Source organism: Scyliorhinus torazame, chromosome 8 (genome assembly GCF_047496885.1).
Source record: "Scyliorhinus torazame isolate Kashiwa2021f chromosome 8, sScyTor2.1, whole genome shotgun sequence".
NCBI lineage: Eukaryota > Metazoa > Chordata > Chondrichthyes > Carcharhiniformes > Scyliorhinidae > Scyliorhinus > Scyliorhinus torazame.
Genome location: NC_092714.1, coordinates 108059823 through 108084769, shown reverse-complemented (window position 1 = coordinate 108084769; position 24947 = coordinate 108059823). Strand labels below are relative to the sequence as shown.

General features: G+C 49.1%; 1 protein-coding gene across 1 annotated transcript in view; it reads left to right on the top strand.

Annotated features, from left to right (window-relative positions):
- Positions 1 to 24947, top strand: part of LOC140428025 (cilia- and flagella-associated protein 47-like) — a 1060448-nt gene that overhangs the window by 70644 nt on the left and 964857 nt on the right. Inside the window, exon 6 of the mRNA XM_072513997.1 lies at positions 5815 to 5984. Coding sequence (XP_072370098.1) covers positions 5815 to 5984 — 170 coding nt within the window. The remainder of the gene's footprint in view (positions 1 to 5814; positions 5985 to 24947) is intronic.

Below are 24947 nucleotides of genomic sequence, written 5' to 3'. Positions count from 1 at the left end.
TTACATTGAAACAAAAAATGTACAGGATATTAAAAGAACGGTTGAGATGGAAGAGCGAGGTCACAATCCAAAGTTTATTTTGAAAAACATTTTATTAGAAGCATATTTCAAATATATACATAACAAAGAAGAAAAAACACAAAAACCAACCACGGCAACATCAGACAATCAAAACATCCTTACACCACTCTACCCGCTGCCAGCCTGGAGTCTGCCCCCGCCCTTTTTAACTTTTAATCCAACCTGAACAGGGAAAAAAGACCCCCCCCCCCTGCCACTGACGTCTCAATACTCCTTAAAGAAGTCGATGAACAGTTTCCACCATGAGGTGAATCCCTCCTCTGCCCCCTTAATGGTGAACTTGATTTTCTCTAAGTGCAGGAACACTGCCAAATCACTCACCAGCACCCCTACACTCGGCGGCTCCGACTCCCACCAACAAAATCCGTCTCCGGGCTATCAGGAAGGCAAAGGCCAATATATCGGCCTCTCCCGCCACCTGCACTCCCGGATCTTCAAATATTGCCATCTCCCGGCCCAGAGCTACCGTAACCCCAAAATCTTTGACATCATATCTGCAAATCCCATCCAAAACCCCCTCAACCTCCTCCATGCCCAAAACATATGGAGACGGTTCACTAGCTTCCCTGCACACTGCCCACACCTATCCTTCACCCCTGGAAAGAAACCCATACCTCCACCTCCCCTTTCGATCCCTTTCCAAGAACACCCTCTTAGCCCACCCTTACCCTCCCACATGAACCTCAAAATGATTCCATTAACCTTCCTAAAAAAGGATTTGAGCACAAAGACCGGGAGGTTCTGAAACGCAAACAAAACTTCGGGGACACATCACCTGTACCCAAGGTAACAAAAATCTCTCCCAACCAAAGAGGCAGCTCTGCTCGCGAACTCCTCTCCTGTCACCGGGCATTAATAGGGAATATCTCACTTCTCCCCATGTTGAGGTTAAACCCCGAAGAGAGACCAAAATTCCCCCAAATCCCCATGATCCTGTCAACGCTCCCGACTGGGTCCAAAATATGCAGCAGGAGATCATCCACAAAGAACATGGTGCTGCACTGTAAACCCCCCCCCCCCCCCCCCCCGCCGCGCTTAATTCCCTTCTAACCCGTCGAGAAACTGAGCACCATTGCCTAGGGTACAGACGCCAGGGCAAAGAGCAGCGGGGAGAGCAGACACTCCTGCCTTGTCCCCCAGTGCAACCGAAAGTTCTCCGAGCTGACCCTGTTTGTCCGAACACTTGCCTTAGGCGCCTTATATAACAGCCGAATCCAGTCCATGAATCCTTGCCCAAACCACCCCAGCACCTCGAATAAGTTTAATACCCGATCAAAAGTTTTCTCTCCAATCATTTTCACTTCTCGGCCTCCGATGGCATCATAATGATATCCAATAACCTCTGGACATTTGTCGACATCTGCAGCTCCTTCACAAATCCTGTCTGGTTCTCACCTATCATCCCTGGCATACAATCCTCTAACTGCTTTGCCACAGCTTCGCATCCACATTCAACAGCAAAATTTGTCAGTACGACCCACACTGTTCCGGATCCTTGGTTTTGTTCAAAATGAGCAATATTTAAGCCTGAGACAAATGTGGGGAGGAGAGGGGCAGTGGGGAGGGGGGGGGGGGGGGGGGGAGCACTCCTGTAACCATGACTCATTATACATCTCGACTAACAGGGGCTCTAACTCCGACCCAAACTTTTTGTACAGCTCAGCTGGGAACCCCTCCGGACCTGGGGGCTTCCCCGCCTGCACGACCCCACGCAATCTATTACCTCCCTCCGATTGGTGCCTCCGGTCCCTGCACTTTTGCCTCCGCAGTCCTCGGGAACTCCAGCCCATCCAAAAACCACCTCATACTCTTATCCCCCACCAGAAGCTCCGAGCAATACAATTGCTGATAAAATGCCTCCAACACCCCATTCACCCCTTCTGGCTCCGTTACTACTGTACCCCCGCCATCTCTCATCCTCCCAATTACTTTCGCCACCGCCTGCCTCCTCAACTGATGCGCAAGCATCCTGCTGACCTTTCCCCCATATTTATATATTGCTCCCCTGACCCTGTGCAGATGCCCCAGTGCCTTTCCTGAGGACACGAGTCCAAACTTCTGTCTATCCTTCAACAGCGCCTTCTCAGGCACCGGCGAGTACCTCTGGTTAACCCTCAGCATGGCCTCCACCAACCTCAATCTCTCAGCCCACTCTACCCGCTCCATATTCGCCCACATTGAGATAAACTCCCCCCTTACCACTGCCTACAGCGCCTTCCACAACATAGAAGCAGAAACCGCCCCCTTCTCATTCCACATAGTTCCAAATAGCCATCCATATCTTTTTGCAAACCTCCTAATCCACCAATAGCACCACATCCACCCACCACTGCAGCCGTTGGGACTCCCCTTTGCCACCTGTAAATCCACCATCCACCCAATCCGGCGAGTGGTCAGATACCACGATCGCTGAATGCTCCGATCCAACCATCCCCGCCAGAAGCACTGTTCAGGACAAAGAAGTCAACCCGGGAGTACATCGGTTGACGTGTGAGAAGTGCGAAAATTCTTTTGCCCTCGGCCTCTCAAACCGCCATGCGTCTGCCCCTCCCAAGCGTTCCATAAGCCCCAACAGCTCCTTTGCCATGGACGACACCTTCAGTGAACTGGGACACGACCGGTCCAGCCTGGGGACTGGCACCGTCTTGAAATCCCCCCCCCCCCGCAACTCCCCGCATAATCAGCCAGTGCATGTCCAGGTCCGGAATCTTTGCCAAGACCCACCTCAAAAACTTCACGTTGTCCCAATTTGTGGCATATGCATTCACCAGCACCAAGGGCCTCCCTCCAACCTCCCACTCACCATCACAAATTTAGACTCTCCACCTTAAAAGCCATCTTCTTATTGATCAGCGCAGCCACCCACCCCCTCATCTTCGAATGGAATACCAACTCCACCCAGCCATTCCTCAACTTCATTTGGTCCCTCACCTTCAAATGCATCTCTTGAAGAAATACCACGTCTACCCTTAAATATGTGTAAATCTGAGACCTCTTAATTGGCCCATTCAACACTCGAATGGTCCACGTAATCAACTGGGTTGGGGGAGGGGTTCCCCGTGCCCCGATCAGCCGTATCCCCTCTTTAACTTGCTCCCTCAGGTCCATGCCTCGCCCACTCTCCAGGATGTCCTCCGCCATCTTTCCTTAACCAACTGCGCCACACCAACTCTGCCCAGGTCAGCCTCCCCACTCCCCTCCCTCCCCCCAACCCTCCATAAACAAAGAAACAAAAAACAATCAACCCCATCCCCCCACAGCCTCCACAGATCGTCCCCCCACTTCACCCCTGTTAACTAGCCTACCTGCTAGTATGGTGGCCCCACTCAAGGCAACCACTTCTCACCTGCAATTCTCCATAAACAGTTGAACATACTTGCCCAATCCACATCCACACATAGTAAATACAACAATGTGCCCGGCATACACACCCGTATTCTCCATACTGGCATCTCCAAAGTTCAGTGTCCTCACAAGCCTCCCAGTCCCTGGTCTTTCATAAAATTACTCGCCTCCTCCTGCGCATCAAAATACAATTCTTGATTCTGGTGCATGACCCACAGACGGGCAGGATACAGCATCCTGAACTTCACTCCTTTCGTGTAGAGGGCCGCCTTGACCCTGTTGAACCCAGCACGCCGCTTGGCCAAATCCACACCCAAGTCCTGGCAGATACGCATCAAGCTTCCTTCCCAGGTACATTCTCTTATCTTCTTTGCTCACCGCAGAATCTTCTCTTTGTCATGAAAACGATCCAACTGCACCGCCCCGCCCTTGGCCTCCTCCTCAACGCCCTGTGCACTAGATGCAGCTTGGGAGGACAGCCTTCACCAGCTTCTCAAACATCTTCGCCACATATCTTTTAGCCTGCAACCAGCCTATTTTTTTCCTCAGTTGACCTTGCAATATGTTGTGCATGTTATACATGCAGATATCAAAGTGTCAGTTTTTTTAAAAAGAAAAAAAATATCATAATTCCCTCTTTCAGCATCCATGTTAGTGTCTGTCATATAGGAAGAGGCACTGAGGGGAAAAGTTAGTTTGTACCCATAATTGAACATGCAGGGGTTGCAGCAAACAATCTCAGTGCCTCAGTGGATAAGCCTAAGGTGCACTGAATATTGGGCTTCAGTCTCATTCTCACCATTGGGACTGGATTGCTCTGGATTTTCAAGCACAATTCACTGGAAATCGGCTGAACCGGTGCAAAATATTTGACAAAGTTCAAGTGCAAGCTGTGGCTACTGCAAATTGAATTTCTGCAATTTTTGCTCTGGCTTAAAAAGCATTGTGCTGGAAGGTGGATTGTTTTGCCCACAAAACTGGCCATGCTCCCAGGTGGAGTTAATTACCATGCTGAGTTTCTGCTGATAGTGCCCAATTGTGGCCCTTCGTGGAGGCTCTTGATGTTAAACTGTTTTTAGGTGCAAGGGCACCTTTTAATAGATTTTACATATTGCAATTTACTAAGAAACCGAGCAGTGTGGAAAGGTTAAATTAGTAAAAGGTTTTATTTTTAAAGTAATTTTTAGTTACTCAAAATCACAGGTGTTGGTCTGGATACATATTGGAAATGTTTTATCGTTTTTACTGATAAACCCTGTCTCAGCTGTATTGATAAATTGCACCAGGTTAGTGCCCTTAAATATATCAAATATTTTTAATACAAGGGAAAGGAATAAACAAGTGGATCCTAAAACGCTGCCTGTATTTCATGGAAGGTTTTGTGTGTGTAAGTATGCAAATTAGGTTGAGGGAGCCATCGCTTCACTTGAGCAATTTTGAGCACAATGTGTGGCCAGTTTGACGACTGTAGTCAAATCAGAAACTCTACTATGTTTTTTGTGAACTGATACTATCTGGAATGTACATTTAAAACTTCATTATGGGTGTTAAGTTAATCAGATACTTTAGTTCTGAGAAATATGTGTAAGAATGATTTCTGATTAATGTCAAAATTTGTGCAGTTCATGAATTTCCTGAAATGGTGCATGTCCAACATCGTATCACATCATATTTACACATTGACGTGGCAAGGTGTAAAATTACGTGCAATGAATTCCTGACCTGAGCTGGAACATTTGAGTGCAATGCAGATTTTGATCTTGCTACCACCTGTTTATGTGGAAATAAGACCAAATGCTTTGCAGGGGGCAGGGGTAGGCGTGTGGGTGGGTGGCAGTGTTAGAGTAGGAGAAAACAGGCATATCTCTGGAGAACCATTTGTTCCGATATTTGGATGGATCACATTCTGGAAGTTGTTGTTCATCCGGATTTTCTGCTTTGAGTGAATAAAGAAGTGGCGTGAGGTTTGTTGATAAGTTAATTTAGATAAGGTAAGTTAGGCGGCACGGTGGTGCAGTGGTTAGCACTGATACCTACGGCATTGAGGATCCGGGTTTGATCCTGGCCCTGGGTCACTGTCCATGTGGAGTTTGCACATTCTCCCTGTGTCTGCGAGGATCTCACCCCCACAACCCAAAAGATGTGAAGGCTAAATGGATTGGCCATGCTAAATTGCCCCTTAATTGGCAAAAAAAAAATTGTGTACTCTAAATTTAAAAAAAGAAGATAACAAAAGTTAATTTGTTGATCAACACCAACCATATAAAAGGTTATTAGTCTCTGCTAATCGACAAGTTGGCGATGCTTTATTTTTGTTGTAAAATCAAAGGTTATTGGTAAAATATGCTTTCCTTAATTTTATTTTTAAACTAATTATCTTTGATTTAGGGTACAGAATTATCCTTGAGTACCGATGCAGTTTTGGCAAATAGAGAGGCATACGATCCCAAGCCAAGTGCTTATGCATCTGCTCTGATTGCGTGTCAACCTTGCCAAGGGATTCTAAATCCATATAGTGAAACCATTCTTACTCTGTGCTTCAGCCCAAAGGAGATTTGGTAAGGCAAATGGCTCTAAGGATTCTGAAATTAATTACTATATTTATGTTTTTATATTCAATCATTACAATGGATCAATCTACTGTCTCGTTGGGAGAAACAAATTATAATGCTAGAAAATAAACTCACAATTATTCCAACTGTCATATCAAAGTAACATATTGTCTCTCTGGAGTATTGTCTCCCTTGATACGGGAATTAATAACATTGAAACAGAATATGACTAATGCACCTTGCTGATCATCTCTCCTGCAATGTAAGAAGTGCCGGATTGTTATTTATTATAATTTTTGAGGAACAGAATAAAATGCTTGGGGAACAACCATTTGATTTATTGAGCTGCTCCACTTGTATTTCAACTCACTTGGTCGAGTAACCAATGTCTTGAACTCCTTGAACATTGTTGATTCTATTACCTTATTTGGTGAATTATTCCAAACATTTATCTTCCTTTGAGTAAAGAGATGTTTTAAATTCATGTTTCACTAAATTACATCCTCTTGTTTCATTAGCTTGATTGATCTTAAAGTTATTAAATATATATATATAAATATATCGCTGTGTTGTGCAGTAAGTCCCCGTTTTTATTATGCATCTCACCTGGTGAATTAGCAGAATATAACACCAGCTGCTGTAATAAATGGCAATAGGAACATCAGGGGAATCAGTCAACCTGGGCAGTGAGAATAGCAACCAGATCCAGGAAGTGAGTGATGAATCTTGTCATCATAAAGGAGATATAGAGCAGGAGGAATCGACTGCTGGTGGTCATGGGCCAGTGACTCAGGACGATTGTGATGCATATTTCATGGGGGAATGTGTAGGAACCACCAAGACTCTTGTGATGCAGCAAGAAGTCCAGTGACCTTATTAGATTAGCCATAGTAAGCTATCAGCTCACCCCGGCCCTCGTTGCAGTTTCTGTGGGACGCTTTTATTCATTGCCTTTACAGTGCCAGACGAGACAGAGATGAAAGTTGGATATGACAGAGATGTTTGGATGGACTCCAAAAAACAACTGTGAACTCCTGGGCTTGTGGAGTCCTATTCTGAAAAGAAGAATGCTTCGACAAAGATTACGCTTTCTTGGAGCCATTGATGTCTATATAGGAGAGCCTGAGACAGTTAATGGGGTTCATGGCAGAGTCTGATGACATCCTCTGTGTCAGTATTCAAGGGAGATTCTTTAATGGTCACAGAGGAGTCCGGTTCATGAACATACAGAAAAATAACTTATTGTTTTAAGCAACTATATACACATAACATTCAGGTCCCAACCGAGACTATTCTAGCTCGGCTCCTCTCTGGTCCGGCTTTTATGTTAGATTCCATTACTCTACTGACATGGGCCCCGCCTCTCATCGAAGAAGTTCGTATTCCATGAGGCTTAAGGGGAGGCTAATTGGCCCGTCCCTTAGGTCTCGTGCGGGTTACAATAATAATAATAATCTTTATTGTCACAAGTTGTACATGAGCACTGCAATGAAGTTACTGTGTAAACAGAGTCAATACAGTATACTGCTATCCCCACAAAGATAGAGGCCTCCAGCCTGGTCTGTGCCTCTAAAGTGTGTGCTGTGATCACCACACATCAAGTGTCAGGGAAACATTTGAAGAGAATTGTCATGATATCCACATTAACATATCATGGTGCAATCACACACACACATTGATGGACAGGTAGTTGGACCAACCAACACACACACAACATCGCAGCCAATCACCAGGGACAGCACACGCACTATAAAACAGGGAACACCACAGTTCCCGCTCATTCTACCAGGAGATAGCTCAGAGCACAGAGCTCACAGCGTGCCACTCAGACATACACCATGTGCTGAGTGCCTCACTAAGATAGTGCTAGGGCTGGCTCCACAGGTTAGCTGGTGAAGTACGAACCACAGCCAGAAGTTAATAGTTATTATTGTACAGAATAATAAAACAGAGTTGTACCATCTACAACCGTGTTGGTTCGTTTGTGTATCGGAACACCCAACACGACAAGAATGAAGGAAAATAGGTTCCAAGACCTAAAGGATGACATATTTTGGGATCTGCAAGTTTTAAAAATTTGTTTGTGAGATCTAGGCGTCGTTGTCAAGGCCAGCATTTGTTGCCCATCCTTAATTACCCTTGAGAAGTGGGAGGAGTCTTCTCCAATTGCTGCAGCCATATGGTATAGGTATACCCCAGTGTTGTTTGGGTCAGAGGTCCATGGTTTTGATCCAACAATAATAAGGAAATGCTGATATATTTCCAAGTCAGGATAATGTGCTGCAATACATCTTATAGAAGGTACACATGGGGCTGCTGTGCACCCATGGTGGAGAGTGTGAATGTTGAATGTGAAGCATGGACTGGCAGTCAAGTGGGCTGCTTTGCCCTAGATGATGTCAAGGATCTTGAGTGTTGTTGGAGCTGCACTCATCCTGTCAAATGGGAATCACACTCCTGACTTGTGCCTTGTAGATAGTGGACAGACTTTGGGCCTCAGAATTCCCAGCCTCTGACCTGCTTTTGTAGCCACCGTATTAATGTGAGAGTTCCAGTAGAGTTTCTGGTCAATGGTAACCCCAGGATACTGATAGTGGGAGATTCAGCGATGGTAATGCTATTTTTATGTCAAGGGGAGATGGTTAAATTCTCTCTTGTTAGAAATGGCCATTGCCTGGCATTTCTGTATCATAAATTATTAATTCTGAGCCAACGTTAAAGGTAGTACTACTCATTAGCTGCATGCCTCTGTTGGGATGGAGGTCAGCTTCTCCCCTGGGCAAATGGTATTGTCGCAATTGCCAGGGCCCACAACCTCGGTTCCTTACAAGATCACCTCCATCCGTACCCACAAAGCCTCCGTCTCCCTACTCCAGCCCCGTATCTTCTCAGCATTCACCGCCCAATAATAGTGGAACAGGTTCAGAAGAGGTAAACCTCCCTGACTGCCACCCCCTTTGGAGCACCACCTTCCTTATCCTGGTTACCTTCCCTGCCCACACAACTGGCGAGACCAGCCTGTCGACCCCTCGAAAGAATGACTTTGTATTACGGGCCAGGGTTTAGAGAACCCCAAAGTGTATCATGGAGTTCACATGACCCATAACGGGCAGCACGGTAGCATTATGGATAGCACAATTGCTTCACAGCTCCAGGGTCCCAGGTTCGATTCCGGCTTGGGTCACTGTCTGTGCGGAGTCTGCACATCCTCCCCGTGTGTGCGTGGGTTTCCTCCGAGTGCTCCGGTTTCCTCCCACAGTCCAAAGATGTGCAGGTTAGGTGGATTGGCCATGATAAATTGCCCTTAGTGTCCAAAATTGCCCTTAGTGTGGTGGGGTTACTGGGTTATGGGGATAGGGTGGAGGTGTTGACCTTGGGTAGGGTGCTCTTTCCAAGAGCCGGTGCAGACTCGATGGGCCTAATGGCCTCCTTCTGCACTGTAAATTCTATGATTCTATGATAACATTTAATAGATTTTGGTTATTTTACAGGTGGATTTTGGTTATTTTACAGGTGTGGTGCAACAGAGAACTAAAATATGTTTGAACAAAAACAATTTTAATTCTATGAATCCAGTTAACATTTTTGAACACATACAGTAAACATCTTAGCAACTATCAACTAAAATACTCCCCCCAAAGAATACAGTACTACATAAATAACCCTTAATCTTTCCTTGCAGCATCTATAAGACAAATACCCTCTTTAACACAGAGCTCAGATTTAAATTCTCTACTGAGAGCAGTTATTACTTTTAAATTAGCAAGTGATTTGAAGACATTCCTTTCAGCAGAAAGAAATCAGAATTACACCTGGTTTTACTGGATGCAGTTCCCAATCTGCAAAACGAAACCAAACACACAGACACACACCAGCTTTTGTTCAAAGCGAAAGTAAAAGCAGACAGACAGCCCAGCTCCACCCACACTCTGACATCATTGCAGCTACTTGATAAACACCAATTTCTTAAAGGTACACCTTCTACAGCTATTTGATAAACACCCATTTCTTAAAGGTACTCTCACATGCCACTTTGGCAAAAAGATCGGGAGACATTAGATTAGAAACAAGAACCTTGGCAGGATGTTCTATTTTACTGCATGCAGCCGGCCTCCAGCAACAAGGGGAGACTATCCCATCACCCCACTTTCTCCTTCACCCTCCCCACCAGACTCGTGAAATTAAGTTTGCAAAGTCACGCCCAGTCCTGTGCCACCTGCATCCCCAAATAACTAAAATGAGTTGCTGCTACCTGAAATGGCAACCCTTCTACTCCCATCCCTGCCCCTGGAGAAGACACTACAAAATATTCGCTCTTTCCCAAATTTAACTTGTACCCCCAAAACACCCCAAATTTCCTGAGCAGCCCCATTATGTCCCTCACTGAGGAGCTTGGGTGCGAGATGCACAGCAGCAGATCGTCCGCACACAAAGATACCCTATGTTCCACCCCCTTCGCTATCCCCTTCCACGTGTCCTAGCCCCTCAGTGCAATGGCCAAGGGCTCAACCGCCAGCCTGAACAGAAAGGGGGACATGGGGCACCCCTGCCTCGTTCCCCAAAGTAGTGGGAACTGTTTTGAATTCATATCGTTTGTCCGCACACATGCTGTCAGATCCTTGAAATAACAATTTCACCCATGCCACAAACTTGGGCCCAATCCCAAACTTCTCCAGCACTGCAAACAAATAAGTCCACGCCACACTTGGGGCAGTACGGTGGCACAATGGTTAGCACTGCTGCCTCACAGCGCCAGGGACCCAGGTTCAATTCCAGCCTTGGGTGACTGCCATGTGGAATTTGTACGTTCTCCCCGTGTCTGTGTAGATTTCCTGTGGGTGCTCAGGTTTCCCCCCACAGTCCAAAAATGTACAGGTTAGGTGGCTTGGTCATGCCGTTAGTGTCTAAAAGGGTAGGTGGGGTTACGGGGATAGGGTGGGGGCATGAGCCTAGCAAGGTAATCTTTTGGAGTGTCGGTGCAGACTTCATGGGCTAAATGGCCTCCTTCTGCGCTGTTGGGATTCTATGATTCTATCAAACGCTTTCTCCGCATCCACCACCACCACCACCATCTCCAGCTCCCCACTGCTGGAGAAAGCACAACATTCCGTAGCTGCCGCATGTTCGACGACTGCTTCCTGCCCTTGACGAAACCCGTCGGATCATTACCCAGCACCATCAGGCGGCACTCCTCCAACCTCACCGCCAACACCTTCGCCAATATCTTGACCACCACGTTCAGTAGAGAAATGGGCCTGTACGATCCACACTCCACCAGATCCTTCGCTATTTTGAGTAATACTGAGATGGATGCCTGCCTCATTGTTTCCGTCAACACTCCTCTTACCATCGCGTCCTCAAACGTTTCCATCAACACTCCCCTTACCGTCGCGTCCTCAAACATTTCCGTCAACACTCCCCTTACCATCGCGTCCTCGAACGTTTCCGTCAACACTCCCCTTACCATCGCGTCCTCAAACGTTTCCGTCAACACTCCCCTTACCATCGCGTCCTCAAACATTTCTACTATCAGTGGTGCCAACGTATCCTTGAGTTTTTTAATAAAATTCCACAGGGAACCCATCCGGAACTGGTGCCTTGCCCGACTGCATCTTCTCTATCGCTGCCAGCACTTCCTCTACCCCTATTGGTTCCTCCAATCTGGCGTTCCCTCCTCTCCCATATCTGGACATTCCAGTCGTTCCAAAACTCCCTCATCTCCAACTCATCCTCTGGCGGCTCCAACTTTTACAAGCCCCTATAAAACTCATCAAGCACCTTATTCACCTGCTCTGGCACCACCAGCAGCCCATCCATTCCATCTCTAATCCGCACAATCTGCCTCGTTGCTGCCTGCTGGCGAAGCTGGCCTGCCAGCTGTCTATTGGCCTTCTCACCATACTCATAGACCATTCCCTCGCTCGTCTCAACTGCCAAACCACCCTCCTCATGGATAGAAGATCAATCTTTGCCTGCAACTCCTTCCTCCTCACCAACAGTCCTGGCTCTGGGTCCTCTGCACACCTTCCAGTTACCGCCAAACTCTCCTCTATCAACAGCTGCTGTTCCTCCCACGCCTCCCTATGTCTTGAATGAAATGGCCTCACCCCACGCTACCGCCTTCAATGCCTGCCAAACCACCGACGATGAGAACTCACCATTTCGGTTCAACTCCACATATTCCTCAACCACCTTCCTCACCTTAATGCAAAAATTTGTGTCTGCCAACAGACTCACATTCAACCTCCACGCTGGCCTCCGAGCTGGACTCTTCTCCAAAACCACATCCACCCAGTGTGGAGCAAGGTCCGATATCACGATCTCTGAGTACTCTACCTTCTTTACCCCAGCTAGCAGCGCCTTTCTCACCACAAAAAATTTGATCCTCGAGTACACCTTATGCACTGGCACAAAAAATGAATACTCCCTATCCCGCGGATGTAAAAACCTCCATGGAGATATGTATGATAAATTTAAAGAACCGAACCATTGTGGAGTCTTTCTCCTGTTATACCAAAGCATTCTATCATTCACAAATTAACTGCTTTAAGATACCATTGGTGTCTGGCAGTTACATTGGGATTCTGTCCTCTGGTACAGAAATGGAAGTTACTGGAGGTTGCATTTATGGCACTTAAAAAAAATTCTACCATGGGATGTGGGCGTCACTGGCAAAGCCAGCATTTGTTGCCTCTCCCTAATTGCCCTTGGACTGAATGGCTTTTGAGACCATCTTGGGGGCAGTTAAGACAAAACACATTGCTGTCGATCCAGAGTCACACGCAGGAGAGTGTTGCAGATTTCCTTCTGTATTAAGGACATTAATGGACCAAATGGATTTTTACAACAATGAATAATTAATTCACAGTCACCATTACTGAGACCAACTTTATATTCTAGATTCATTCACTGAATTTATATTCCACCAGCTGTATAGTTGTGATTTTTTTTGTAGAAAATATTATATTGAAGCATTTGTAATTTTCACAATTTAACAGATTGACATTTCTAAAACAACCCACGCGGGTCGATGCACAAAATACCCCCTAAAATAACAACGAACAATAAACCACGTACCCCACTTCTCCTGCCCTATCCCCAATTACCCGTCTACTAAGTTCCCTGTCCTTATTTAACATTACCATGTCTCCTGTTTTCCTTCCCAGTGAGGAGAAGGCCATGGTATCGGCCTCCCTCCCGCCCTTTGCCCCCGTATCCTCCGACACCCCAAATATTGCCAATTCTGGACTCGGAGTTACCCTACCTTCCAGGACGTCTGATATAACATCTGCAAATCCCTGCCAGAATTCCCTCAGTTTCGGACATGCCCAAAACATATGAACATGGTTGGCCGGACTACCCCCAAACTGGTTTAGCACAGGCCAAAATCGCTGGCTTTGAAAGCAGACCAAGGCAGGCCAGCAGCACGGTTCAATTCCCGTACGAGCCTCCCCCAACAGGCGCTGGATTGTGGCGACTAGGGACTTTTCACAGTAACTTCGTTTGAAGCCTACTTGTGACAATAAACGATTTTCATTTCATTCACATTTGTCCTCCACCTCCTCCTTGAAGAACCTACTCATTCGGGCTACCGTTATGTGGGCCCTATGGACTACCTTGAACTGAATCAAGCTAAGTCTAGCACACAACGAGGATGCATTTACCCTTTTCAAGGCTTTTTTCCCCACAGTTCAGTTTCCAGCTCCCCTCCTATCTCCTCTTCCCACTCCCTCTTCACCTCTCTGATAGGGGCCCCTTCCCACTCTAACAATTCCCTGTATATCTCCAAAACCGTCCCACCTCCAACCCCTGTTTTTGACAGCACTTTATCCTGTAGTTCCCTCAGGGGGAGGCAAGGAAAGCTTCGTACAAAGTCCCGCACTTGAAGGTACCGAAACCCGTTCCCACCTGGAAAATCAAACTCCTCCTCTAATGTGTCTAAGTTCGGAAAGCCCTCCTGGATGAATAGATCCCCAAACCTCTGAAACCCTGCCCGCTGCCATATCTTAAAGCCCCCATCCAGCCCCCCCAGGACAACCGGTGATTGTCACAGATCGGTGACCACACTGACGCCCCCTCCAGTCTCATATGCTGCCTCCATTGCCCCTACACCCTTAGGGCTGCCATCACCACAGGACTTGTAGAGTAACGAGCTGGCAAGAATGGCAGGGGTGCCGTCAGTAAAGCCTCCAGACTCGTACCTTTGCAGGATGCTGCCTCCATCCGCTCCCAAACCGACCCCTCCCCCACTACCCACTTCCTGACCATCGATATGTTGATAGCCCAGTAATAGTTAATAAAGCTCAGGCGAGCCAAGCCCTCTTCCCCGCGTGTCAGTTCCAGGAGTGTCCTCCTTACTCTTGGGGTTTTACCCGACCATATAAACCTCGATATTGACGCATTCATACTTCTGAAATAAGCCTTTGGGACAAAAAACGGGAGACATTGAAAAAAGAAAAGCAGTCTCGGAAGGAGCATCATCTTGTAATGTTGGGATTTGTACCCCTGACCCCAGAGCATTAGCCTGGCCTCTGGATTATTAGCCCAGTATCATTACCACTATGCCAACACCTCCCCACATACCTGTGACATTATAAACAAATCCCGAAAGATTTAGGTAATTTACACATTCTGAATTCTCCCTCAGTGTACCCGAACAGGCGCCAGAGTGTGGCGACTAGGGGATTTCCACAGTATCTTCATAGCAGTGTTTTTTAAAAAAGTATTTTTATTAAGGTTTTGCAGAATTTTTCACAATAAAAGAGTAGTAACAATAATAACAAAACAAACTAGAGTGAACATTAGCATAGTGCAAAAAGAGAATATACAATAACAATTAAGTAGACATTACCCCTCGTGACTCAGTCTTCCCACACCATCCCAATGAAGCACTACGGATTGCTGCTGCTGCTGACATTTTAATTTTCCCCGAGAAAGTCGACGAACGGCTGCCACTTCCGAGAGAACCCTAGCGTAGACCCGCTTAAGGCAAACTTTATTTTCTCGAGGCTGAGAAACCCAGCCATGTCGTTAACCCAAGTCTTTACACTCGGGGGCTTTGAGTCCTTCCACATTAATAAAATCCGTCTCCGGGCTACTAGGCAGGCAAAGGCCAAGACGTCGCCTCTTTCACCCCCTGAACTCCCGGCTCTTCTGACACTCAAGATCGCTATCTCTGGACTCGGCACCACCCGTGTGTTAAGCACCTTGGACATTGCCCTCGCAAACCCTTGCCAGAACTCTCTAAGCTCCAGGCATGCCCAAAACATGTGGACATGGTTTGCAGGGCTGCCCTTGCATCTCATACAACTGTCTTCTACCCGAAAAAACATGCTCATTCTCGCTGCCGTCATGTGTGCCCGGTGGACCACCTTAAATTGAATTAGACTGAGCCTGGCACATGATGAGGCGGAATTAACCCTGCCCAGGACCGCTGCCCACAGACCCGCTTCCAATTCCTCATCTAGCTCCTCCTCCCACTTGCCCTTGAGCTCCTCCACCGGGGTTTCCTTTGCCTCCTGTAGTTCCTGGTAGATATCCGACACTTTCCCCTCCCCCACCCAGGTGCCGGAGACCACCCTGTCCTGTATCCTCAGTGGCGGCAGTGTCGGAAAGGCCACTACCTGTTCTTTCAGGAAGGCTCGTACTTGCAGATATTTAAAGGCGTTTCCTGGCGGCAGATTAAATTTGTCCTCCAGCGCCTTCAAACTGGGAAAGCTTCCGTCTATGAACAGATCTCCCAGCCTTCTGATGCCTGCCCTCTGCCAGCTCTGGAACCCACCATCCATCCTACCCGGGACAAACCTGTGATTGTTACATATCGAGGTGCAGACCGACGCTCCCTCCACCTTTTTGTACCTCCTCCACTGTCCCCAGATCCGCAGTGTTGCCACCACCACCGGACTTGTGGCGTAACGGATCGGCGAGAACGGCAAAGGGGCCCATCGCCCGCTTCCTGATCAGAGCTATATTGGCTCGCAGGGTCTTATTCGCCCACACAAAGCCCTAAATGATCCTACTCACCCGCTTAAAAAAGGCCTTAGTGATGAAGATGGGGAGGCACTGAAAGACAAACAAAAATTTGGGGCGGACAGTCATTTCCACAGTCTGCACCCTACCTTCCCGTGACAGCGGGAGCATGTCCCACCTTTTAAAGTCCCCTTCCATTTGCTCCACCAACCGGGTCAGGTTGAGCCTGTGCAGGGCATCCCATTTCCTGGCCACCTGTATACCCAGGTAACGAAAACTTTTCTCTACCATCCTGAGCGGCAGCTCTTTCAGTCCCTCCTCCTGCCCCTTGGCCTGGATAACAAACAACTCGCTCTTTCCCATGTTCAGTTTGTACCCTGAAAAACTACCAAAATCCCTCAAGATCCGCAGAACCTCCCCCATCCCCTCCACAGGGTCCAAAATATACAGGAGCAAATCATCAGCGTATAGCGAGACCCGATGTTCCACCCCCCCCCAAAACCAGTTCCCGCCAGTTTCTCAAGGCTCTCAGCGCCATAGCTAGCGGTTCTATAGCTAGGGCAAATAGTAACGGGGAGAGGGGACACCCCTGCCTCGTTCCCCGGTGAAGCTCGAAGTACCCCGACCTCAGCCGGTTTGTACATATGCTTGCTACAGGCGCCTGGTACAGCAATTTCACCCAGCCAATAAAGCCCTCACCAAACCCGAACCTCCCCAGCGTTTCCCACAGGTACTCCCACTCCACCCGGTCAAAGGCTTTCTCTGCGTCCATCGCTGTTACCACCTCCGCCTCCCCTCCCTCTGAGGGCATCATAATAATATTCAAAAGTCTCCGGACTTGGTATTGAGTTGTCTGCCTTTAACAAACCCAGTCTGGTCTTCCTCTATCACCCATGGGACGTAATCCTCAATTCTTGTGGCCAGAATCTTAGCTAGCAATTTAGCATCCACGTTTAAAAGCGAAATCGGCCTGTATGATCCGCAATGTTCCAGGTCCTTCCCTCATTTAAGAATGAGTGAGATCAAGGCCTGTGACATTGTTGGGATGAGGGTTCCTTTCTCTCTCGCCTCATTGAAGGTCCTCATCAGGAGTGGGCTCAATATTTCTGAAAATTTCTTGTAGAATTCTACCTGGTAACCGTCCGGCCCCAGGGCTTTACCCGATTGCATGCCCTCTATACCCTTGACAATCTCCTCCAATTCAATCAGGGCCCCCAGCCCCTCCACCAGGTCCTCTTCCGCCTTTGGAAACCTCAACTGGTCCAAAAATTGCCTAATCCCTTCCGCTCCCGTCGGGGGCTCCGACTTGTATAGTTTACCATAGAACTCCTTAAAGACGCCTTAAAAACTCCTTCGCTCTCGGCCGCGCGAACCTCCAGGGATCCACCCCCCACCCCCATCTGCTCCATAGAAACCTTCAGTTCCTTAGCCACTGCCGGTCGCTTCCCTGTCCTGGACTACGACCGGTCCAGCTCGGGGTCAATGACTGTGTTAAAGTCTCCCCCATGATCAGGTTGTGTGACTCGAAGTCCGGGATTTTGCCGCGCATGCGTCTCATAAATTCCACATCATCCCAATTCGGAGCGTAGACGTTCACAAACACCACCCGGACCCCCTCCCACTTTCCACTCACCATTGTATATCTGCCCCCTGTCATGATATCCATATTAACATATCATGGTGCAATCACACACACACACTGATGGACAGGTTGACGGACCTATCAACACACATGCAACATCACAGCCAATCACCAGTGAGAGCACACGCACTATAAAACAGGGAACACCACAGTTCCTGCTCATTCTACCAGGAGATAGTTCAGAGCACAGAGCTCACAGCGTGCCACTCAGACATACATCATGTGCTGAGTGCCTCTCTAAGATACTGCTAGGGCTGGGTCCACAGGTTAACTGGTGAAGTACGAACCACAGCCAGAAGTTAACAGTTGTTATTATACAGAATAATAAAACAGAGTTGTACCATCTACAACCGTGTTGGTTCGTTTGTATATCGGAATACCCAACACGACACCCCCCTTATCTGCTACAATTCTCCCAGCCTCGAATGCCACACCCTTACTGATCAGAATTGCTACCCCGCTGGTCTTCGAATCCAGCCCTGTATGGAACACCTGGCCTACCCATCACTTTCTTAATCTCGTATGATCTGTGAGCTTTAAATGTGTCTCCTGAAGCATTGCTACATCTGCCTTTAACCCGTTTAGATGCGCGAACACGTGCAATCTTTTGACCGGCCCATTCAAACCCCTCACATTCCACGTGATCAGCCTGGAGGGGGGGCTAACCCTCCCCTCCCCACCCCTGCCGACTAGCCATCGCCCTTTTTTGGCCAACCTCGAGCCCGCGCCCTTCGCTTCCTCGAGCGCCCCCACAGGGAGTCATCGTGCCCGACCCTCAATTGGTACCCCGAAATTGATACCTCCTCTGTCAGCAAAGCAGCATCCCCCCCCCACAGCCCCATGACCCAAAACCCCGTGCCAAGCATCAGCTGAGCACTTGCTCACCCCCCAGTACGCTCCCGAGAGTCAGCGGACCCATGCTGACCCCCGCAACTCCCGCCCCTGGCGCCGATCAGACTGTCGCCTCATTGTCCGGACCCCTCTCCCCACATGAATAAACCAATTAAACCACCTCTCCAGCCCCAGTGAGTAAATAGTAATATGAAACGAAAAATAAACAGAAACATTAACATTGCCCCGTGAGGAGACACTTGTTGAACCAAGGCTCCAACGTCCCGAAAAATCACACTAAGTACAGGGCCCCCTCCGTATCTCAACTTTGCCGAAAACACTGCACCCTCCAGCCACCACCACAGCCTTTACACGCGCCCAACATTGTATACAATCTTATATTAGAAACGGTACCGTGTTACCCAGCCCCACCGCCGCATTCCACCAAAGCTTAACTGTCCTTTAATTAGAGTCCAGCTTTTCTTGTTTGACAAATGACCACGCCTCATCCGGCATCTCAAAATAGTGATGCCGTTCCTTGTACGTGACCCATAGCCTCGCTGGGTGTAGCATCCCAAATTTCACCCCCTTGCTGAAGAGGGTCGTGTTCATCTGGTTCAATCCAGCATTCCTCTTGGCCAGCGCTGCACCCAGGTCCTGGTACATGCATATCACGCTGTTCTCCCACCTGCTGCTCCGTTCTTTTTTTGCCCACCGCAAGTCAAGTTCCTTGTCCAAGAAACAATGAAATCTCACCACCATGGCCCTCGGCGTTTCACTTCCCTTGGGCTTCCTTGCGAGGGCTTTATGCGCCCCGTCCAACTCCAGGGGTCGTGGGAATACCCCTGTCCCTATCGGCGTCTCCTGCAGCTTGGACACAAATGCTCCCACTTCCGACCCCGCCACACCTTCGGGGAGGCCTACAATTCTCAAGTTCTGTCTCCTGGACCCGTTTTCTAGGTCCTCCAGCCTCTCCTGCCACTTCTTGTGGAGGTCACCCTGCGCCTCCACCTTAAGGGCCAATACGGCCAACTCGTCCTCATGGTCGGATGGTTTTTTCTCCATCTCCTTATTCGCTTTCCCTTGTGTCGCCTGAGTTGTGATCATTTGGTCTATTGATGCCATCATCGGGGCCAGCATGTCCTTTTTAAGGTCAGCAAAGCAGCCCCTAAGGTACTCCTGTTGCTCCTGTGACCACTGCGCCCATGCACCCTGGTCTATACCAGCCGCCATGCCATGCCTCGGCGCCCGCTCCACACGCTTCTGTATGTTGGGACTTAAACGCTTCACCCGGCCACTCCTGGTCCAGCTATCCATACAACAGAGAGGGAATCCTTTTGGTAGTGTTCGCTTCACCAATCTGCCCCAAAAGGTCCGTGAAAACTCCTGAAAAAAGGTCCGAGAGTCCGTTCCAGACGGGAGCTGCCGAATGCGTGCCCTACTCCTCCATGGCCGTCACCGGAAGTCTTCATTGCAGTGTTAATGCAGGCCTACTTGTGACAATAATAAATTATATATTTTTTAAAATCCCAGTTCGCTATCTGTCCAAAGTAGTCTGAAAATCTAGTGCCTGCAAAGCCTGTAATGGGACTCATCCAATTATAATTGCTTTTTTTTTGCTGCTCTGTATCTGCAGGCTGGCATGTCTATTCTCGCTGGACATATCCAGTCCACATCTCTTGCCCATTGGCTTCATTTCACTTGTTAAGGAAGGTGGCGGTTTTTCTTTTTAAGTTGTTGATGAGAGTTGAGGTCATAATCAGAAAAGTCAGAGAAAATAGGAGTATGAGGCGGCCACTTGGCCCTTTTACCCCGCTCCGTCATTAAATATGATCACCCAACTCAGTAACCTACTCCCGCTTTCCCACACATCCTTCGATCCCTTTAGCCCAAGAGCTATATCTAACTCGTTCTTGAAAACTTGCAATGTTTTGTCTTTTTTGTAAGGGCCACGAAGAATCCAGCACGAGTTTTAAGGATACAAAATAATAACGTTTATTTACTATAACAATATATACATAACAGTAGCAGTAACTTCCCTTGCTACCTTCTCCTTCCTGCTGGTTCCCGAACTGGCCAGCTTATTTATACTAGGAGTTTCTCCGCCCCCCCCCTCATTGGGGAAGTTCATACTCCCATAGGATTGTGGGATAGTCATTAGTTCCCAGCCAATCGTAAGTAGGCAGGTTATAACATCCCTCCCCCCCAAAAGTCCAAGGGATCCACCGAAGACCCTGGCGAAGGAAGGCGTCAAACTCGTTTGGCCGCAGGCCGGACGCCATTTGCACGTGGCGCTGGATCAGGCGGTGTGTAACAAGACGGAGACCGGCGCTTCCGTGATGAACGGCGTGGTTGTACATCCACGGCCTGTGGACCCGAGGATTCCCCCTCTGATTCATCCTGTGTCTCCATCTCGGGTCAGAGTCTGCTGCCTCCGTCATGTCAGCGTCTCTATCTCCATTCGGTCCCGTAACGACCTGCGCAGGCTTCGAGTGAGGCACCAGTGGAAGATTTTGAGGACTACCTTCCCTTGTCTCTGGTCTTTGCGGCTGTTGAAATGAGCTCCGGGGGCGGGGAATCTTTTGAGGGGATGATCTTCTGGACCGGACGTGGTCTACATGTTTTCGCTGGAGACGACCCTGGGCTTGCACTTGGTAAGATATAGGGCTCGTTTGGCGAAAGATTACACCAGGAACCCATTGGGCACCACCAGCAAAATTCCGCACGAATACTGGGTCACCGGGCGCAAACTGCCGAATCGGACGATGCCGAGACAATCCCTGTCCCTGCCGTTCATAGACAACAGGGGTCATTGTAGTTCCTGCAATGTCCAGTGGTTCCCCCGTGTAGGTGGCCAACCTGGCCTGTGAGTCAGTTAATGTAAGGGTCTGTATACCCTGCTTGATGCGGTCGAATGTCCTCTGGGCGATCACGGAGACCGCTGCGCCAGTATCCAACTCCATCTCCAGCGGGTGGCCATTGACCCGTACTGTCACCTTAATGGGGGCCACACGGGGAGCTGCCACACAATGCAGCTGCAGGCAGTCGTCCTCCGTCTCCACGTCCTCAGGAGTGGTCGCCACAGGTTCATCCACATGGAAGGAACGGCCTCTGGGCTGGTCCCAGTTACGGCCCCTGGGCTGGTCCCAGTTTCGGTCGGAACGACGGCGCCTCTGGCGTCCCCAGGACCGCCGTCCGCGACGGGGTCGGCGCCTACAAGTCTGACACGGACATGGCTCCTCATCCATTGGCTCTGGAGAAGGCTCCCTTCGGGGAGGAATGTCCGATGGCCACTGGCGTCGGTCCGGTCGTTGCCTCGCCCAAGGTACCGCAGGAGTGCGGGGGGACGTTTTTGGGTGGAAAGGGTTGCGCCCCAAGGCATGCACTTCCATTCCCTGTAGCTCCTGTACCCCTCGCTCTGCGCTCTCTCGGGACAAGACTATTTGTATTGCCTGTTGAAAAGTCAATGTTGGCTCCGCTAACAACTTTCTCTGGGTTGCTGCATTGTTAATACCGCAAACCAAACGGTCGCGTAACATTTCTGACAAGGTCTCACCATAGTCACAGTACTCCGCAATCCTGCGTAGCCTGGATAAAAAAAATCGGCAAGGGATTCTCCAGTGGTCCTCTCAGCGGTATTAAACCGGTAACGCTGGACTATCGTGGACGGGGTTGGGTTAAACTGTTGCCCCACTATATTCACAAGTTCGTCAAACGTTTTGGTGTCCGGCGCAGCTGGGTACGTAAGGCTCCTAATCACCCCAAACGTATGCGGCCCGCAGGCGGTGAGCAATATGACCACCTGGCGCTCGTTTTCAGTGATATTGTTTGCCCGGAAATAGTAACGCATCCGTTGTGTGTACTGGTTCCAGCTTTCCAGCGCAGCATCAAAAACATTCAAACGTCCGTACAGAGGCATGGTATAATAGAAAACAACTTCCAACCTGTATCCAACAAGAATCCAGGGAGGTGGCTTCAGCAGTGTAGACAGCTATTCACTTTTACCTTCGTCGCCAGTTTTGTAAGGGCCACGAAGAATCCAGCACGAGTTTTAAGGATACAAAGTAATAACGTTTATTTACTATAACAATATGTACATAACAGTAGCAGTAACTTCCCTTGCTACCTTCTCCTTCCTGCTGGTTCCTGAACTGGCCAGCTTATTTATACTAGGAGTTTCTCCGCCCCCCCCTCATTGGGGAAGTTCATACTCCCATAGGATTGTGGGATAGTCATTAGTCCCCAGCCAATCGTAAGTAGGCAGGTTATAACAGTCTTCAACTGCTTTCTCTGGTGGCAAATTCTACAGGCTTGCCACTCTCTGGGTGAAGACATTTCTCCTCATCACTGTCCTAAATGGTCTACCAATATCCTCAGACTGTCACCCCTGGTTCTGAACATCCCACCATCTGCAGGTGGGGAGGATGGCCGGTGTGGGAAGTGAGGGGATGTGGGGTTGGGATATGTCCATGGCCCTGGCCAGCCCCCCCTCCCACAATTGGTGAACCTGGAGGCAGTCAGAACGTCACATGTGCGTTGGCCCTGGCGCACAAGTTGTGCAGCCTCCCGTGCCTTCCTGGGCCCCATGTCCTGCCCATCCTCGCCCTCCCCCGCATCCTCTCCATCAGACGAGGCCTGCCCTTCCTCCTCTTCGAGTGTCTCCCGCTCATACGGCCGCAGGGCATCCCGCAGAGGTGTGGCGACCAGCAGAGCGGCCACCTTTGCTCGCTGAATTCCAGAATCAATTGTCTGCAGGAGGTGAAAGGCCAACATGTTAGCATGGTGCATACTCCCGCGCCCAACCAGGTTCAACGGGCTACACGGTGGCCCGGTTGGCACTGTGGGCTCCGCACCTGCATGTCCCTCCCCCCACCCCCACCTCCCTCTCTCCTCCATCCCCTCACTCCTGCCCCGTCGGTGGCCAGCATCGTGGGGCCTCCGGCCCTACCACCCATCCGTGATGCCATCGGTACCGTTGGCTGGCATTGCCCACGCTTGGGGCTGCCGTGGATTTTGCCCTGGGTGGGCCGCCGGTGGGTGGCGGCCGATTGGGCAGGGAGTTTGGGGCCGGGGGGGCTATGTAGCGGGGGGATGGGGTGCGCGGGACGGGGCACCCACAGGGCTGGTATCACTGTGGTGAACCAGGGGCCAAGGCGGGTGGTCAGTGGGTGCGCAGCAAGATGGCCGCCGTAATGGTGGTCCGTGCCTGGGCACCACCACAGACCCTTGGGGAGGGGGAGGGGGTCACCCCAACCGCTTGGCCTGTTCCAGCCCCCCCTTCCCCAGCCCTGGCAGGCCCCCCCCCCAACCCAGCCCGCAGTTGCTCCTCTCAATGTCCTACCTCCTCTCTCTCTCAGCAGCCAGCACGCCAGGTTCATGATTTTTTTAAAGCACACGTGGACCCTGCCATTGGGAACTTAGTCCATTGGATGCAGAGAATCATGGGTGGGCCCACTAATGAGATGCAAACGGTGTTTAAACTACGCGCAGTGCGCTTCGCATTGACGTCATTTTCGAGAGTTGAGGCCATAATCAGAATCGTGGAGAATCACGATTTGGCGTCAAACCGGAGCCTGCCACGCTTTTGACATCGGAAGCTATTCTCTACCCAATTGCATTTCCCGATTTCGGCATCAACCGACGGAGAATTCCGCCCAAGGTATGCTATTTGTGTCCACCTTTGTGAAAACAGAACCAAAGTATCTATTTAGTTATATTATAATTTAAAATGTTCCCCATTAAAAATTCCTGTTTCTGATTGTAAGGGACCTACATTTATTTTCACCAATCTTTTTCTCTTCACATACTTATCGAAATTTTTACATTCAGTTTTTATGTTCACCACAAGCTTACACTTGTACTCCATTTTCCCCTTCTTAATCAATCAAACAGTGGGGCAGCATGGTAGCACAGTGGTTAGCACAGTTGTTTCACGGCTTCAGGGTCCCAGGTTCGATTCCTGGCTTGGGTCACTGTCTGTGCGGAGTCTGCACGTTCTCCCCATGTGCGCGTGGGTTTCCTCCGGGTGCTCCCTTCCACAGTCCAAAGATGTGCAGGCTAGGTTCATTGGCCATTCTAAATTGCCCTTAGTGTCCAAAAAGGTTAGGTGTGGATTACTGGGTTACAGGGATAAAGGGGGATAGGGTGGAGGCGTGGGTGGGGTGCTCTTTTCAAGGGCCGGTGCAGACTCGATGGGCTAAATGGCCTCCTTCTGCATTGTAAATTCTATGATTCAATCCCTTGGCCCTTCTTTTCTGAATTCTAACAAATACTCAGCTCTTTTGTTTTGCCTGGTCAATGTGTATGCTTCACCCTTGAATCTCATACTCTCCCGAGTTTTCCTTGTGAGCTAAGGTTTGGCCACCTTTCCCATCTTTTGCGACAATTGTTGTCGTTCACCCATGCGCTCTTTGAATGTTTGCCATTGCCTATCCACCGTCATCCTTGTAAGTAACGTTTCCCAATCCGTCATAACCAACTCGCCATGTTATTGAATGGTGGAGCAGGCTTGACGGACCAAATGACCC